Consider the following 17,760-nt stretch of genomic DNA (forward strand, 5'->3'; position numbering starts at 1 on the left):
CAAATATGGCATTAGGCCACACTTTGGATTAAAGTGCTGTAAATGAAATCCATTTAAAATCCATCCATCCTCTTCTTTAAAGTAGGATCACTTGTCAAGGATCACCGCAATGCCAGAACATTTAGTCGAGTATTTCAAAACTCAACGACTGCATAACGATAGATGCTTGTAATGTGCCAATGCAATAACACATTTATATTTGACCCCTCCGCCCATGGTGTTACCATACGTCTACTGTATGTGAGACTGGTCTTATCACTGCTCTCACCTATCAGACCCAGTTAAATCACTGTGACACCCAGACACCCAGACACTCTATGGTGTTCACCCTCAGTCCCTGACAGAAAGCATCAGATTTGCAACTCTGTGTCTCACTCCCTCCACTAATTTAACGTCATGCAAAGAGTAGCATTTTATAGACAGAGGAAAGCCAAAGTAGATGGCTTACTTGTGACTCATTATAATAAAAGCACTTGGAGGTGCATTTCAAGGTCTCTGCGGATTCTACACAATGCGAGTTTTAGAGAATTAGTCATATGCTTATAAAACGGACTCAAACGCCATTCAGCACGGCATCTCCTTTTGTGTGGCATTACAGTGTGTAATCAAGCGCTGCACTTTCCAAGGCAATAACGTCCTTTATCACAGAGGAACTGTCGCCAACCACCTACAGGGTGGGAGGATAAGCTCTGTGGGTAATAGAGTGTGGTGGGTGCTTGATTGGGTATGGAGAGTGAGAAGTTTTGCTCACATCTCACACCACTCTCCCCCTCCTTGCCCTCACCCTTCACACCAACAAGTCATAGATGAGGACGCAAGACAGCCACGCAAGAAATGAGGCACACTTTCACGCCACTCACTTTCAATTTACTTATTTGTTGCTTTCATGGAACACTCCAGCCTCCTGGCTTAATACAAGCTTACTAAATGACTGATTAACACACATGTATGTACATAAAATTTACTTTGTTTTTTTTTGTTTTTCTTCATCTCAAGCTCTCATTCTCAGTGTAACAGGGAGGCACAGAACTGGCTGAGGTAATTAGGGGTGACATGATGTTTATGTAACCTCCAAGCCTCACAAACCAGATGCAATTATGTGCTCCTGGTCCCTGTGACCCCAGCCCTGTAGCATAGCACCACAAAACTGCAATCCCGTGTCCCGGGAGTGAGCCTGGTTTTGCAGGGTGATGGGGGAAGGTGCGAGGGTGGAGCGGTGGCAAGCAAGAGTTTAGTTCTTTTCACAGCTCCCTGTGACGGGAGCTCTTGCTGCCTAATCCAAAGTGACGGGCACTTCAGTGGAGAGGGCGCAGAGCCCCCCAATTTCCGCCAGGACCCCTCGGCAGGGGAAGCAGAGAAGCCAAGGGTTGGGATGGCAGACTTATTGTGGTCCAGTGAGAAAGAGTGGGGCAGGGGCCTCATTACAACGCTTAACTGCACTCACAGGCCCTCATTAACCCACCACACCAGTGACTCAAATCAAAACAGACAATAAAAAGAGGTCGCCGTTTGAATGAAGGCCTCCATTTTAGTGTGACTTAGAGTTTCAGCATTGTAACTGAGTACTTTATGGAGCTTTTACACAAACAGATTTCTGTAAACATTGAAGCTTGCTACAAAAGGTCAATTTAAGAGAAGAAATCTTTTAAATGTGTTCTTCCAACTTGTATATCCTCCCTATTTGACTGCTTCCATGTGGGCATCTAGACAGTTAGGAATTCCGGAGGAAAGTAATGAGAGAGTGAGAGTGTGTAGTTAAACAAAACCTGATATGTCCACTGTAGCAAAAGCACAGTAACACAGTGCTTTAGGTAGCTCAGTCATAGAAGACTGGCCTCAGTGCAGGGGGATGGATGATGAGAGATGACAGGCACTTACGCATGTTGCCAATAGGATGCAAAGCCAGTGCAAAGATAAAGCCCAGCCTGTATCCCCCCACGCTCATCAGTGCTGGGGGGAGCAAAGCTTGGCACGGCAAATGATGCGTTTCATAGAGACAATTAAACAGCAAATCAATGCTGCCTCGTTGAAATAATTAGGGATGCGGCCGACTTCAACCACAATCACATAGTGAAACACATGCAAAGCTCCAGTGGTAACAAAGGAGACACTGAAGGAGATTTTGAGGTATATTTATAGAAGATCCTAAAGATTAAAAAGTTACCCCACCCACCAAGGGAACCTGTTTTTTATTAGGGCTCAGAACATACTGAAATACTGGCCTCTCGCTAATCATTGAAGTAGAGTTTTAGCTTACCGGTAACTCATACATACATATAGATAAACAATATAGGACTATATACTACGCTTACTATGTACTACTGTTTTTAAAATGTTTCTAATGTAACACTACAACCAAGTGGGTGGATGAGTACAGAGCTCTAAGCACTGAACAGTAGATGAAGAGGAGAGACAGCAGCTAACCTGCTCTCAACTCCACTGTCTAAAAAACATGGTGATGAGGTCACACTGTAAAGACCAGTAGGCCATCACATTCTGTCTGTCACATCATCGACAGCACTCTCCTTCCCGTTTTAGAGCCCTTAATCTGCATACATCACCATACAGGAGAGGAAAGAAACTGACTTAGTGGAGGTCTATGCTCTGTGCATTATGTGCTTGTAGAGGAATGAGTGTGATGAAGAGGTACTGTACAGGGCATAAGCAACAAAGTAGCAGCACAGAAATAGACATGGAAGAGAGAAAAGAGAGGAAAGGGCAATATAGAAGAGAAGAGAAGAGAAGAGAAGAGAAGAGAAGAGAAGAGAAGAGAAGAGAAGAGAAGAGAAGAGAAGAGAAGAGAAGAGAAGAGAAGAGAAGAGAAGAGAAAACCACACTGGGAATATAAAGTGTAGAAAAAGACAGATGGGCCCACTTACCAGCCTGGTTAGTGGTAATGTTGACTGAGGCGTACTGAGGGGAGTAGGGGCTCTGATCTGACACCCCGTTGACAGCCTGCACCTCAAACGTGTACTGTGTGTGGGCCAACAGGTCACTAATGTAGACCCGGGATTCTGTCAGGCCCAGCTGACGGGGCAAAAACTGAACGTTGTCCCCACAGCGGGTGCAGCCTCCCCGGCCTCCGCCGCAGCTCTTGCAGATGATGTTGAAGACTACATCCTCCCGGCCCCCCGAATCCCGAGGGGGCATCCACTCCAGCATCACAGAGGTTTCATTCACGCTGGAGATGACAGTCTGCGGAGCTGAAGGGACAGCTGAAAAACACAACAGAGATTATGGAGTTGAGGGATCAAATAAATGCATGGATATTTTGGGAAGCAAGTTCTTTGATCAGATAGTAGTGTGTCAGGAAAATATGGATGCATACAAGCCACAGCTTCAAGGTGCTTAGTGCATCTATGATTCTATAGAAATGCTCTAATTTTTTATAATGGAAGCTGTATTGTGTCCTTTATGGTGTGGAGGGCATAATTACCAACTTTATTTAAATAACCCTAAACAGGAGGAGAGAAAATCGACAAGCCGACTAAGGTATTATAGCCTCTTTGAGTTCTGGGCTGTCAGTGTTCCAAGCTGGCACTGCCTCTTCCCTCGGGATGCCCATTTACGCTATCTCATTTTCCATGCTGGTGTCCACTTTGTCAAGTATTTTCTTAACATCTATTCTTGACAGTTTTCTCATGGAGCCTCGTATAGAGTTACTCCAGTGGAGAGAAACCTACTGTTTCTCCTATTGAGACATTCTTAGAAACTAGGCATTACGGGGTGGAAACTTTCCACATGGTGCTACATGTTGAGTGACAGGCCAAACAAATAAACAATGAGAACTGTTTATCTTTTACAGCCATGTGCACCTAATTATGGAAGACGTAACCTCCAAGACTAATGGGATAAACAATTCCACTCCTCCCACAACATCCGAAATCTGAATCGATCACTTCGTATATTTAATTGGCAGCAATTAACAGATCTCCGGCTCTGGAAAGAAGCCCATTGGAGTGCCCTTCTTGGTGTCTCTCATACAAGGAAACATAACTCCTCCTTGGCATCTCCTTCCCGGGGAGGAGGACTAATATCCCCCCCATTAGCTGGCGGGCTGCTCTGATGGGCCCATTCCCCTGCTTTAATCAGGCCGGGCCCTGCTGCGCTTAATACGGGTGACGTGACACTGCTGCTTTCTCATTCACAACAGCTGCTCGACTCCCAGAGCCAGGCTTATGCAAATCTCCTTTGTTGGAGACCATCAAATCTTTTCCCTCCTCTCTCCCTTTCAACAGGCAGAGAGGGAGTGAGGAAAAAACACTACCAAAATGTTGAAAGGGGTTTTTTTCTCACTCACCCGTGTTTTGTTTTAGTTAGACCACACTCTATGCACTGATTCTCTGTCTTTCTCACATGCACACTAGCCCTCTCCCTCCCTCTCGAATTCTCTCTTCTTGTTCATTTCTTTCTACGTGTCTTTCCCCTCACACTTTACCCCTCCCTTGCTCACTTTTGCTTTGGTCTATCCTTCCGTCTCTCTCTCTCTCTCTCTCTCTCTCTCTCTCTCAACCTTGGTGTCAGCCTCAAATTCAAATTCAAATTCAAACAGCTTCATTGGCATGACAAGAGAGAGTCTCGCCTGGGCTCATTCTCCGTGCCTGCCCCTTCACAAAGCTACGCGCCCTGGCCCAGTAACCTCTGGTCTGGCTTGGAGTACGGGCTCTGTGATGTTGAGGAGGGGCAGCCGAGCCTTGTGTGTTGGGTCAGATCTGTGGACAGCCACACTATGGGCATGTCAGCGTCGCATTCGTGTGAGGGACAGCTCTGACAGGGTTTCTCTGTTTGGAGTTACACAGACTACCACTGTCCTTTGATCCCGGGGCTCTTCTGCTTGCGGGTGTGAAATGTGTATGTGTCAAAGAGCTCATATTTGACACCAAAGACTTTGCCAGTACATATTCCTTTCTATGTCCTATGTGTGTTTGTGTGCATTTACACATAACAACCTCAGCTCTATACATACTTGTGCACGGCATTTGGAGGGGATCTGAGTCGGTGCGATAGTATCCGTTGCGGCAAACGCAGTTAATGGCGCCTTCACTGGTGGTGCGGCTGTTGATGGGACACTGCATGCAAGGCTCGTCTCCCTGAGTCGGCTTGAAAAAGCCTGAGGGGCAAGCTGAAAGACAAAAGAGAATAAGTATGAGAATCACAAGGAAAAAAAAATAAACAACTTTTTTTTAGCACAAACTTCTTTCTATCAGAAAAATGTTCATATTGAGCACTGGATACAATGTGAACGGACTTTCACTTTATCATTTTGTCCATAAATGATCAGATATAGTGAAAGAATCACAATTTCCCAGAGCCCAAGGTAAGTAAAAGTCTTTTTTTCATTTTCCGTCAATCGATAAATGACTTACTTATGACGAATCATTTCAGCAATAATAGGGCCAGCGTTAACCATACAATAAACAGCAAGTTAAATATAGCAGTCATATACAATTGAATCTGTTTGAAAAAGAGAAAAACATGGAAAGTTTGAGCTATCACTTCAGTATTTCACTTGATTTACTTTGAACTACACGTAACGGCCGTTTGGTTACATTTTCCGATACAGCAGAAGCCATCGAGTGACCTGAATTCAAAGCAACCCAATAAACACACAACCCGACATATAAAAATACAACAGTGAGACCTTGCATGTGAGGCAACTCTCAGCAGATATGTCAACAAGGCAACATGTTGTAAGTTTGCTTTGAATTATTCACCATGCTCTAGTTGCCTAAGAAATCTCTGAAGTGCCCTGCTAAGAGCCCTTTTAAGGGCCTCTCTATGGAAACCTGGGAGAAAAGTTACATTCATGATAGAGACAATGATGAACACACACCACAGTTGATATTAAAATCTGTATTTGCACATCTGCCTGTGAGTGGGTGAATCACATGCTTTATATTGGGTAAATCTGTTTGTGCTTTGCCATAAGCATCAGCCGTGATGATTAACAAACAACCTTTACTATCTGTGAAATCCCCTTATCCTCTGCTCAGTTACATTCCACCTAAACCTTCACTGCTTAAAAAAATAACATTTTTTTTCCAGCAGTTGCACCTGCACCATGTCAAGAGCCTTTTTTTCTATTTTGGGCAAAACCAGTGACGGTTTTGCTTCAGGTAATCCAGCTCCCACCTGCCCCTCCGATAAAGAAGAAAATACAGAGGTGTTGAGAGTACAGTAACGTGAAAAATTCAGACCCGGGACACGCTGCATATCTGAAGTTAAAACCCCTCAGGTCTGTCAGTGTTGTTGTTTTTCCTATTATATATTTATATTTATTTATTATTTATTGACTGATGAAATGAAATAAGCTGCTTTTCCTTGAATTTATGGTTCTCTTCCTTACATCATTTTTGAGTTAGTTGTGGTAGGTTCATAGGACTGTTTTTTAAATCACACTATCAAAGCTGATTTTGACATGTGCACTTATTTCTTGTGCTTATAGTATTTAAAACAATTTGACTCACTTATCATGGGAACTGTTTTTTCCCTTATTTTCTATATATGTTCCGGAAAACATACTATTACATGACTTTCTCCATTGTAAAGCAATAAAAATACAGACATCATTTCATTATGAGGCTGTGCTGGCAATTACAGCTCAGCTGTAGCATCTGGAATATGGAAAAATCTGCAGCTGCAACTCCCATTTAAGAGGAGGTCAAATCACAAGGCAGAATTAGTCCGGATCCGATCCCAATGTTTATATTACACAGACACATCACTGTACTCAAAGACCCTACAGGCCAGGGATTAATGCTCCCCCCCCCCCCCCCCCCCCTCCCTTTTACCTCAAAGTACATTACATAGAGCCATCACCCTCTAAATCTGACTACACTACATAAAACAGAAAACAATGGACAGATATTGGATGCAATAGCAAATTAATACCATTCTACAAATAAATAAGATATGAAAAATAATTTCTTGTTGATTTTATTGATACACTAAAGTTTGATACATTCTATTAGTCCTCCTGTTTATTAGATTCAAAAGATTCAAGAGAATCTCCTGAATCTGTAGATTGATAAATTCTATTAGTCTAGCTGTTTTTTATGCCATGTTTTCAAGGATAGAGTATAAGTGGTTCAATATGATCGACCGAAGTATATTATTTGAGAGTGGGTGCATTAAAAACAGCATCACTAATGCAGTTTAAAAGAGAAGATGTTTTCATTAAATCGATATTGTGTAAAGCATATTTGAGTTCAGTACAAGAAAAAGGAGAGATGGATGACATTTAAACAAAGATGTGCTTTAAATTGTACACCCGCTTGTGCAAAACATAAAAGAGTTACAAAGCAATATGCTCGTTTGTAATGGTTTATTTTGGTTATCACAAATGTCAGCGGCAGAAAGAGTTATTTCAAAATAAAACTGAAGTAACCTTAAAGATCTCATCATGACGTATTAGCTTTGACATGTTTTTCTTCTTCCATGATTGATGGGGGAAAAGGTTTTGGGTACAGAGTGAAACGTGAGGCCTGGACATTCACACTGCCAGTCAACAAAGTCTCTGAATGAGGCCCAGGCAACAGCTATGTGGGGAATTGGGATCGAACCTCTGCGGCACAGTAAGGTCTATGGGAGTGCGGCGCTCCGAGGAGCAACACCAAAGGAAACAGCATAAAGAAGTGGTGGCGGGGGCGAAGAAGAGAGGAGAAGTGTAGGGATGGAAACAAAGAGGAGAGGGGAGAGGTGGGGAAGGTTTGTGTTTGGGACTTCTTGAGCCAAGGAATTCAGCGTGTTACTGTGCCCACAGTGAATGTATGTGCTGCAACAGTATGCAGACTGTGCATAACAATCAGAACAATGACTTTAAAACCTGCATGGGGAGTAAAATGAAAGAATATAATTGATTAGCACTTATAAAGCTTCAGGTAATGCAGATTTTCCCATCAAGGACCAAACATCCACAGACAAAGGCCCTTTCATCTGGTGTGCTAAATTATTTTGCAAAAAACAAATAGGACAGAAACAAAAAAACAAAAATGTTTTTATATGGATTCTAGATTTGACTTAGGCATTATTTATCTTAATAGCTTGTGAAAAAAAATCCCATTATGTTTTCATACATGCTTAAAAGTGTGTTTAATACCATAAATGGTCAAATCTCACAAATAGCTTTCAATTGCTGTATTATTACTTGTGTTTTATCTACTGTTATTTCAGCAGATATATTTATTTTTTGTCTTTGATGTCTTTGTTTTACTTTAAGGGGTTTTGCACTTTGTCTATATATCATTTTACAAGTAGGCCTACATGTTAAAATTTGAAAAGTAAAAATAAAGTATATATTTGAAAAAAATCCTTAAGTATCTTTGAACAAACAGAAAAGGACGTTAACTTTCACTTTCAACTAAAACAGACACATATCAGGCAACTGTTCATGAAATATAAGTTGTCTGCTTCTTAACATCTTTTCTCAAATATTTAGCTTGGTGGTTTGTGTTGTCTCACTTGGAGTACCAGACAGGGGATAGATAGAGCCAAACAAAATTTTATATTACATAAAAATAAACAGAATTGACATCTGAGTATTTAACAGTGAATTTTTTGTCATTTGTAGCGTTGCCTCCAAGACAAGGTGCAACCATCTGGTACCTAAAAAGGTTAAAAGAATCCATGAAACAAGTATTTGTAAAAACCATCATATCCAGTTCAAGAGGACACTGTATTATATGTCTTGGCATGCCTCTCTGCCCTGCCACGGTCATTATTTTGGGGAAATATTTGGGGAATTTCCACTTTATACCTAGATGATAGATTTTAAGAGTTGCAAAGTTGTCTGGTGTCAGATGTAGGGAAGCAGAGACTCGGAGAGCGGTGATTAAAAAACAGATCAGAGCTTTAATTCCCTACCTCCCTGCCTGCCCAGATTGCTGCTGTTGAGCTGTTTGATCACCGTCCTGGCAGTCTTGCTCAACATGCGAGAGCTAAAGGCTGTTTTTTTGGATGTTTCCTCTAACTTCAGATATCCTTCTGGCAAGAAGAGTTAATTACTGCAAGAATATTCATTGACAGCAGCTCCTCTGTTGTTCCTGTTTCCTATACTTAAAAAACAAAAAAAAAAAACCCACCGCTATTAATATCATTAATATCATCAAGCAAACATGCCGTGTTTTTCTGTTAAGATCTCTGGGGGCTGCGAACGTGGATGCTAGAACTGGGACAAACAATGAAATGTGGCAATAAGTCAAGAACAAAAGCCACATAGAAAAGCTTTAAGGGAATTTATAAACACTTCAGACTCAATTTAGTGTTAACCATGTCAAAAGGTCCAGATCACCTCAAATTGGTTCCAGGCACCGTGCAGGCATATTCACTTTTGTCATATTTGAAAAACAAGTGAAAACTCCTGCTATTGGGGTGGGAGTTTTTCTTCCAATGTTGTTTGATCATTCTAAGTATTACATTACTTTAATCCAGTATTGAGTCTTAATACTCAATCTAGATACCCACCCCCCGCCCCCCCAACTACCCCACCACACACACACACACACACACGCACACCAAACCTCCAGCTGCTTGTGTCTGTCCATGTTTATGACTTCTAATAACATATAGTGACATAAAGGCTTTAATTAGGGGTTTTTGCTAGACTCACTGAATAAAAACAGTGCTGCGAGAGCTGCGAGAGGTAAGTTGCCGGGCCAGGGTGCTAGTCAGTTTTTACAGCAGGTAATTTGCTGGTTGTTTCAAAGGTTTCCTGAATATTATAGCCGGGGAGATTTATAGCACATTGAAGACAAGACCTGCAGCTAAAACCATCTGAATCCTACAAAGTATGTGTGTCTGTGTGTGACTGTTTGTGTGTGTGTGTGTGTGTGTGTGTGTGTGTGTGTGTGTAAGAGAGAAGAGAAACGCGCAGAAGAAAGACGGAGAAAAGCAGGGAATGTTGTTTTCAGCTGCAATTCCGATGCGACCAACCATACTGGAAACACTTCTGAGTTCCCGGTGAATATGAATGCTGATTTGGTCAGCAGTCACACACACACACACACACACACACACACACACACACACACACATACACACACATAGAGAGAGGCCAAACAAAGACTGGACATTTGACATTGCCATGATGGCCGCCTGGGCAGTGCTGTACACTCACAACCAGACAATCAGATGGCTGATACCAGGTAATCCAGCCTAAGGCCACACCTATTGAGGAAAAGAAGAAAAAAAACAACCCCAACGTCCACCCAGTCTTTCACCCACCATCTCTCATCTACACCACCCAACAGAAAGACTCTTTGTCCAGCAGTCTGGGGCATTGCTGCAACAACAGCACACCCCTTCAGCCCCCGCTTCCCTGTTCTTGCCGTTCCCCCCTTTTCAGGACTGAATTCACCCTCCCCCCAAAACTGCTTTATTTAATGAACACACCATTAAAGAAGAGACAAGGGAGACAAAGACGGGCAAGGTGTGTGTATGTGTGGTGTTCGGGGGGTGTGAAAGAGAAAAGGCTGGAGGGGCAAAAAAAAAAAAAAAAAAAAAAAAAAAAAATCAGAGGTGCTAGGTTTTGTGAACACAGCAGGAAAAAGTGCTGAAAGCGGTGAAAATGGCCAGCGTCAGAGGGATTGTGTGTGTGCGTGGATGCTGGGTATTTCCCTGTATTCCATTGTGACCAAAGAGGCCGCTACAGTCTACACACAAGTTTGGGCCTCTATTTGCTTTGGTGCTGTCTGTAAAAACAGTTTATATGAATCATCGCGGGGACAGATCAGAGGCTATCGTAAATAGATGTGTTTCTTTCACAAGACAGACCACTGATGCTCAGAGGAGAAAATTTGTTTTAGACAACCTGTTAGCTTTTGCAGAAGCTCTCTCATTACCTCTACCATCCTGCAACCACAACTACAGACCATCAGCCTTTGAATTGGTCACATGTATGTAGAGCGTCACCTTGTGAAGCGGCAGTCATGACCACAGAGTAACCAGCGGAGAGCAGCCACGAGTTGTGTCTCTGTTCTGGGAGTGAGGACAAGCCAGCTTGTCCCCCCTCTGCCCAGCACTTCCATGGGGAACACTAGCTAGCACTGTTTGCAACACAGGGTCTCTGCAATTCAATTAGGAACACAGTCCTCCTTGCTGTCTAATTCAATCAGGCTTGTGTGAAAGCTATTAGACAACTGGCATTCGCTTCACCCCACACACACTGGCACACAAATGAGATATTCATTTCTCCCTCTAGGTTTCCATGTCTGGTGCAATTAACAGGTCTGGGACTCTGCGTGGCTCCTCACACTATAAGCCAGGACAGTGCCAGTGTGTGAGATTGACCACTGATGACCTACAAGGTGTAAATCAGGCTACTCTCAAACTCAAGGATAGCACAGGGTCGTTTAGATGGGCTGTTTTCTAACAAACTGATGTCAACATTTGTAACGAAGAAATGTTCAACTTTAAGCAACCAGGGCAGCAATTACCAAACCACTTAAAATAACTGAAAAAAGGACACAGGCACTTTCGTGGGCTTACCCAATGAAAGGAAAAAACATTACAAGTAGTTATTTTAATTATTACGTGCCACTTTTAACTCCATTAACTTTAGAGGTGAATTCCATACTTCAGGCTTTGAAAAAATGCTTCACATCAGCTCTGACAATTCAAAGACTCAACCAGAGGTGAGCTTTTTGAGAGTTACGTGATTTGTTTGTGCTTTCAAACCCCTCAAATGCGTGTTTGCTGATCCAGACATCTTAAATATAGGCATTCATTCAAACTGCTGTGTGATTGTGTGTTTGTGTATGTTGAGGGTCTTGTGTGTCATGGGGTATATGAGGATAGGGGGGTGATTGGGAAGTGACTTTTCTCTTTGTGTAACTCAGCATTTCGCTCTAAGCTGCATCTCCTGTGCAGTTGTCACAGAGCTCACATCCCCAATCCTCCTCCAGCAGGCACCTCTGAGACAGATTAGGAGCCAAAGTGAGTAGCAGATTAGCTGGAAATTTGGGACACCTGGGAAATGAGCTCTGTGGGTGCAGGCCCCTTGGGAGGGCTCAAGCTCAAAGCACACACAGAAACAAGATGTGTACTGTGCACACTCCCAGGATACTGAAAACACACAGGACACTGCCCCGCACACATCACACACACACACACAGAGCTCATTTAATTCCATCTTCTTCCGATACATATACATCGACACATAAATAAGCAGAGACCATAAAGAAGGAAGCTGCTAATAAATTCCATCTGGCCACTGCCCAGAGGATAATTTCAGCCCATACTGCAGGGGCTTAACTCTATATAGAGTTGAGTCTCGATTCGAAACCGATTCTCGATTGAACGAATAGAAAAGGGGGCCCTATTTTTAGTCTCTTGCTCCAGTATACTGTGTGCTAAACCATTCACTGGTGTCCTTAGTCCACTGAGATACAATATGAAACATAACTGGCAATTAAGATAAATGGCCCGCAGCCTTTTTTATTTTAAAAAGTTAACTGCAGTTATTATTTAATTAATTAATTTGAAAGCATCTTACAGTCTCCTGCTTGTATGAGAATAACAAAATGAGGGGGAGTGCTCCACTGTGTTATTATTAGCGTTATATCTCCAGCAGTGGAGAACAGCCTCTCCCCTGCATCGTTAGCTCTGGGGAAAGACATTGTTGTATCTTGCGCTGAGTGGGCGCAGGGTTTTTGAGGTGAAACAGACTTATTTTCTTCTCCTCAGAGTTGGTTTAAGTTGTTTAAGTTCTGCAGTGTTTGTTGGTCAGCTGGTCTTGTTTGTTACTGCTTGAGTTCGCTGCTCCACTCCACTAATATTATAACATTTTTGCATTGGCACTTTTGTCCAATCTGGGTCAAACTATGCCACGTTGATTTGCGTTTCCATTACCAGTTTAAACACGTCATATTGCACCCAAGATGGACCATCCCTGAAGTTGGGTCCTCATCATTTAGAGAACAGTCTGCTAACTTCCAATTTAGCCCTCCGTTAATTTGAATGGGATAAATTGATTCAATGGTGCGGCTCTTCTAGACTTTCCAAATGTTATCGGACCGAATGTATCAAATTCTGATAGTGAAACAAGTCATTTTGCAGGTGTTTTGATGCTCAAAAAAATGTATCTGCCGTTTTATAGCTATTCTTTTGACCACCAGCACACTTCCTGGGGGCTTGAGTAAACAGTGCTATAGGGGGCGCTGCTTTTAAATGTCATTGACTCAAGACAAGCATGTTATCATTTAAAGACACACTTTCAAGCTGGTAGCTCTGTTGTAATGTTTTGTGTTTTTTTGTGTGAAATTTCAACACCTCTAACATATAGTATGTGGCACATAAAGCTCACCACAAGGACAAAAAGTAGTTTGCAGCACTGTTAAGAAAGTCAGTGGCAGCTAAAAATACTCCTTAAGGGAAATATTAGTCATGTAACAACAGGTGTAAATTAATTTCCCACTAACTGACCTCATTTCTCATTATCTCCTTAACTTATGCCATAAATAACTCCAGCAAGCAACATGGCATAGACATACTATACACATACACAGATTTCCCGCCTTAACAAACTTTACATACCTTTTCAAAGAATCGTACCATTGCTCAAACATACACATACAGGTATGCTACTAAGGCCGCGGCTCACAACTGTTTTCATTCTCCATTAATCTTTAAATACATACTTCATTATTTATATTTATAATATAAATATGTCAAAAATAGTGCAAAACGCCCATCACAGTTTCAGAGAGCTCAATGTGACAACTTCAAACTGCTTGTTTTGTCCACCGAAAAGACCAAACTCCAAAGATACACAGTTAATAATAATATAAAACAAAGAAAAACAGCAAATTGTCTGAACACTCAGACATTTTTGCTTGATAAATTACTTAAATGATTAATCTAGATAAATTTACTGTTGTTGGACTAATCAGTTAATCAGCTCAATTATACATCAGTACATGGTTTGTAGTACCTTCAAACACACACAAAGCTCACCACTCCACCTCCAGAATATTCAACGTTTCTGGAGATAGTGCGTCATTCCCATGTGGCATACGTTAGTTTCTTGATTCAAACAACGCTGGCAGAGTGGCCCTCTGTTCAAGACCACAATGCTCTCATGATGATCATCAGGTCATAAATACCAAAGGGAGAAAAAAAATCAATGAAAACTATCTTAACCACAGTATTTCCATACTGTCTGATAACTACCATCTGTCGATAGAGGAGGAAACAGAGATGAAAGTGGAGTATCACTGGAGCCATGCATGCAGCACAGTAATAACGTCTGGAATTTTCACAGCACTCCCCCTTTTTTTTTTTTTTTTCCTTCTTTTCCCACTTTTTTTTCAGCATGGGGGAAAAGAAGCACAAATGTGGAATGGTTAAATTACAGGCATGTGAGCCAATACATATACGCACAGTGCAGGGATATGAACAAGGCTAGAGGGTGGGTGGTTGTGGGGAATAAAGCGGAAAGGGTCATTTCATGCAGGCAGATCACTTGACAGCTTGCTCTCCAGAGGATGTAGGGGTCCAATCAGGTTGCCAGTGGACCCCTTCGGTACACTGGGCTGCAGATGGCTGGGGTGTGGCAGGAGGCAGGCCCCTCTGTCGGCATTAATCTCCATTTAAGATGGCTTGTCAACCTTCAGAATCCACATCACAGCAACATTGTATTCCATTATTTGTAATGACGGATCATTACCGGAGCTGGAAAAAGTGTCACTTAATGCAGATAATGGTACATAATTTGAAATTATGGCATGGTCCTGTGTAATCTGACCACCAAATGAGCCTCAGAAAGGGTAATTAATTCAAATTCTGTGGCTGCTTGCATAAGGATGGGAATTAGCAGATGTATGAATGTGGTGTTCAGTGGTTATAAAAAAGCCTAATTCAAATTAATTCAGCTCAATCATTTTGGATAACAATTAAGAATTAATTGCATTGCAGCCCTAATTTAGGATGACTCGGTTAAACCAAATTACATCACAGTTTGTCTTTTAAAATGTTAAATCTCTTTACACAATAACAGCCTTAGCTTTGTTTTTATGTTTTAACCGCCCACCAGCAATCGCTAACTCAATGATGTCCCCTGTCTCACTGGGAGTTAATTCTGTTGAATAAAATTATTCTCCCCCAAACAAAGACAGTCTGGCCTTACTGAACATTCCATACAAGCTGAAATCAGAGACACTGAACTTTCACTGTCATGTGACACCAAGCATCAGTTATTGTGCTTGTAATGCTACAGCAGTGCTGATGGTGGGAAGGGGGGGAGAAAAAAAAAAAACGACACCTGTCTTTTCATGTAGAGCAGTGCCTGAGTGGGCGTACACTGTTTCGAATCTGAGACATAGGTAAATGAGGCAACTTAGGAGTGATCAGATGTCAGAGTGTTAAGCTGTCATTGTTTATGCAAACAAAAGAATGTGAGCAGACTCCACCCAACCTCTCCTTCGTCCTCATGGGAACAGATCACAGAATAGCAGAACATCTCTGGAAAGATGCACTCACTGCACAAGATTGTACAGTGGGCGCAATGACGAGCTGCATCCTTGAAAAACTATTTCCCTCCTGCAGACAATTTCTCACATTCCACACCACTCATACTTAATACTCTCTAAGCCTATTATTCATAAATTTATTTTTAAGGCATTTGCACAGAGGACTGTGGTTACAGTATGTCCTCTCCTAGACACACAGATCGATGTGTCTGAACTCTTTATGAGTTTTGACTGGGGCTGTCAGAGCTTCAGCCTCCCAAACCCCCAAATGCGCCCTTTTCTCAAGGACAGCTAGTTGCTAGGGCAACAGGAGCCATTGCCATGTAAGGCAGCTTCCTCGCTCCGTTCCGCACGCTGCACCCGGACCTTACAGCCCTGATCACAGTCTCAGACTGCTGATGACAGTGGGATGGGGTGGAGGAAAGAGGTGGAGGATAAGATGTGGATAAGGTAGAGGAAGGAGAAAGGCAGAACGAATGGAGGATCAAATCAATGACCTCGGTGACCCATTGAAGACATACAGCGGATTTGTCCAGAATTCAAATGATTGGCAGAGATAAAATGCAATACAGGATGAATTATGCTGCCCAGTCCATGAGATTAACAATGTGTTAAAGTTAACTCAATGTTTTGTAGCTTGCTGAAATTCGTAAAATATCATCAGCTTCGTGTTGATTTCAATCTTCCCTATCTGGTTCAACAGCCAGCATTTTCTGCCTGACACAAAAGCCCCAGTTGTTGGCATCCTAGCCGGTACAGGTGAGAGGCATGCAAAGAGAGGGGTAGTGGGGGCGGTGCTGCGGCTGGTGGTGGGTCCTTTGTGCCTGGAGGCAGATGTAGGAAATAGCTGACAGTGGCAATCACTTGTCTGTATGTGTGTGTCTTTCTGTGTGTCTGTGTTTGTAAAGGACAGCACCGAGAGAAAAAGAGAGCAAGACAGAGTGAGAAAGAAAGAGAGGAGAGAGGGTGAAGGAGGGGGGGACTTTACCAGAATCCAAACAAAGGCAGCAAGCGGCACCTCCAAGCTCTATGACAGAGGTTCCCTAGGGTGCAGTCTAGCTGATGGACAGGTGGCATAAAGGGGTTGCGTGTTGTCCAGTCAGTAGGGACAAGGGGGGTGTCACAGGGGAGGGGGAGCAGGAGGGGAGGAAGGAAGGGAGGCTAGGGGGGTGGCATTGCAAGGAGCAGCTGGTGTTGAATCCTGTCACTGTCCCTGTGTAACCCTCCAATGCACACATACAAACACACAAAAAAACACATACACACCTCAAAGAAAGCACAAAAGATAAACATTAGCTACCCTGAGCTGGACTGTGGGTATCATGTTCATAGACTGGATTTTAATCCAGCCATCTCTCCCTGGGGTGTATTTATTAAAGATTACATCAGTTCTTCTGACCACAAGCATTTAATGAGGCAGTGGGGAGTCTGACTGAATTCTATTATCCATCTGATCTACAACTGGAAAAAAAAAACAACAGCTGTAATGCGCCAATTTTGCATGCATGCATGCATCCAAGAAGTACACACACATGCTTGGAAGCATGCACACACACACAAACACACACACACACACACTCTAAGGGTGGGTGAAAAAATCGATTGACCTAAGAATCTCGATTGTAATCCCCTACAATTCTGAATCGATTCACAGATGTCAAAAATTGATTTTCTAAAAGTTAGTTAATAACGTGATGTCGATGGAACGAAAAGGCGAGACTCAACTGTGAGGGCATTGCAGCACCTGGACAGTCTACAGCATGCACACGCTAGAGTTATCTTGTAGTTCATCTTTTTAAAAAGGCAGTGGTTGCAAGCATTTTTTTGATTTAATGAGTAAATAATTACCCTTGCGAGACAAACATTAAGTATTAAGAACTCCAGCAGTAACAAACGAGACCGGCTGACCAACACATATTGCAGCATTACACAACTTAAACCAGCTCTGAGGTGAAGAAAATAACTCGGTGCTCAGTCTGTTTCACCTCAAAAACCCTACGCCAGCTCAGCATCTTGTACAACAACGTCTTTCCCCGGAGCTAACGGCGCAGCAGAGAGGCTGCTCTCCACTGCTGGAGATATAATGCTAATAATAACGCAGCAGAGCACTCCGCCTCCTCCTCCCCCTCATTTTGTTATTCTCATACAGGGCAGGAGACTGTAAGATGCTTTCAAACTAATTCATTGATTAATGCAATTAACTTTTTAAAATGAAAAGGCTGCAGACCATTTATCTTAATTGCCAGTTATGTTTCATATTGTGTTTCAATGGACTAACGACACCGGTGAATGGTTT

The 17,760-nt window shown here is 42.5% G+C and overlaps 1 protein-coding gene across 4 annotated transcripts in view; it reads right to left on the minus strand.

Moving 5' to 3' along the window:
• The window catches only part of ephb2b (eph receptor B2b), a 124,752-nt gene that overhangs the window by 29,949 nt on the left and 77,043 nt on the right, over window positions 1–17,760 (minus strand). For all 4 annotated transcript variants that reach the window (XM_067586511.1, XM_067586509.1, XM_067586510.1 and 1 more), the window contains exons 4-5: window positions 4,967–5,122; window positions 2,880–3,215 (exon numbers count right to left, since the gene is read on the minus strand). In XM_067586511.1, the coding sequence (XP_067442612.1) occupies window positions 2,880–3,215; window positions 4,967–5,122 (492 nt within the window). The remainder of the gene's footprint in view (window positions 1–2,879; window positions 3,216–4,966; window positions 5,123–17,760) is intronic.

Source organism: Thunnus thynnus, chromosome 4 (assembly GCF_963924715.1).
Source record: "Thunnus thynnus chromosome 4, fThuThy2.1, whole genome shotgun sequence".
Taxonomy (NCBI): domain Eukaryota; kingdom Metazoa; phylum Chordata; class Actinopteri; order Scombriformes; family Scombridae; genus Thunnus; species Thunnus thynnus.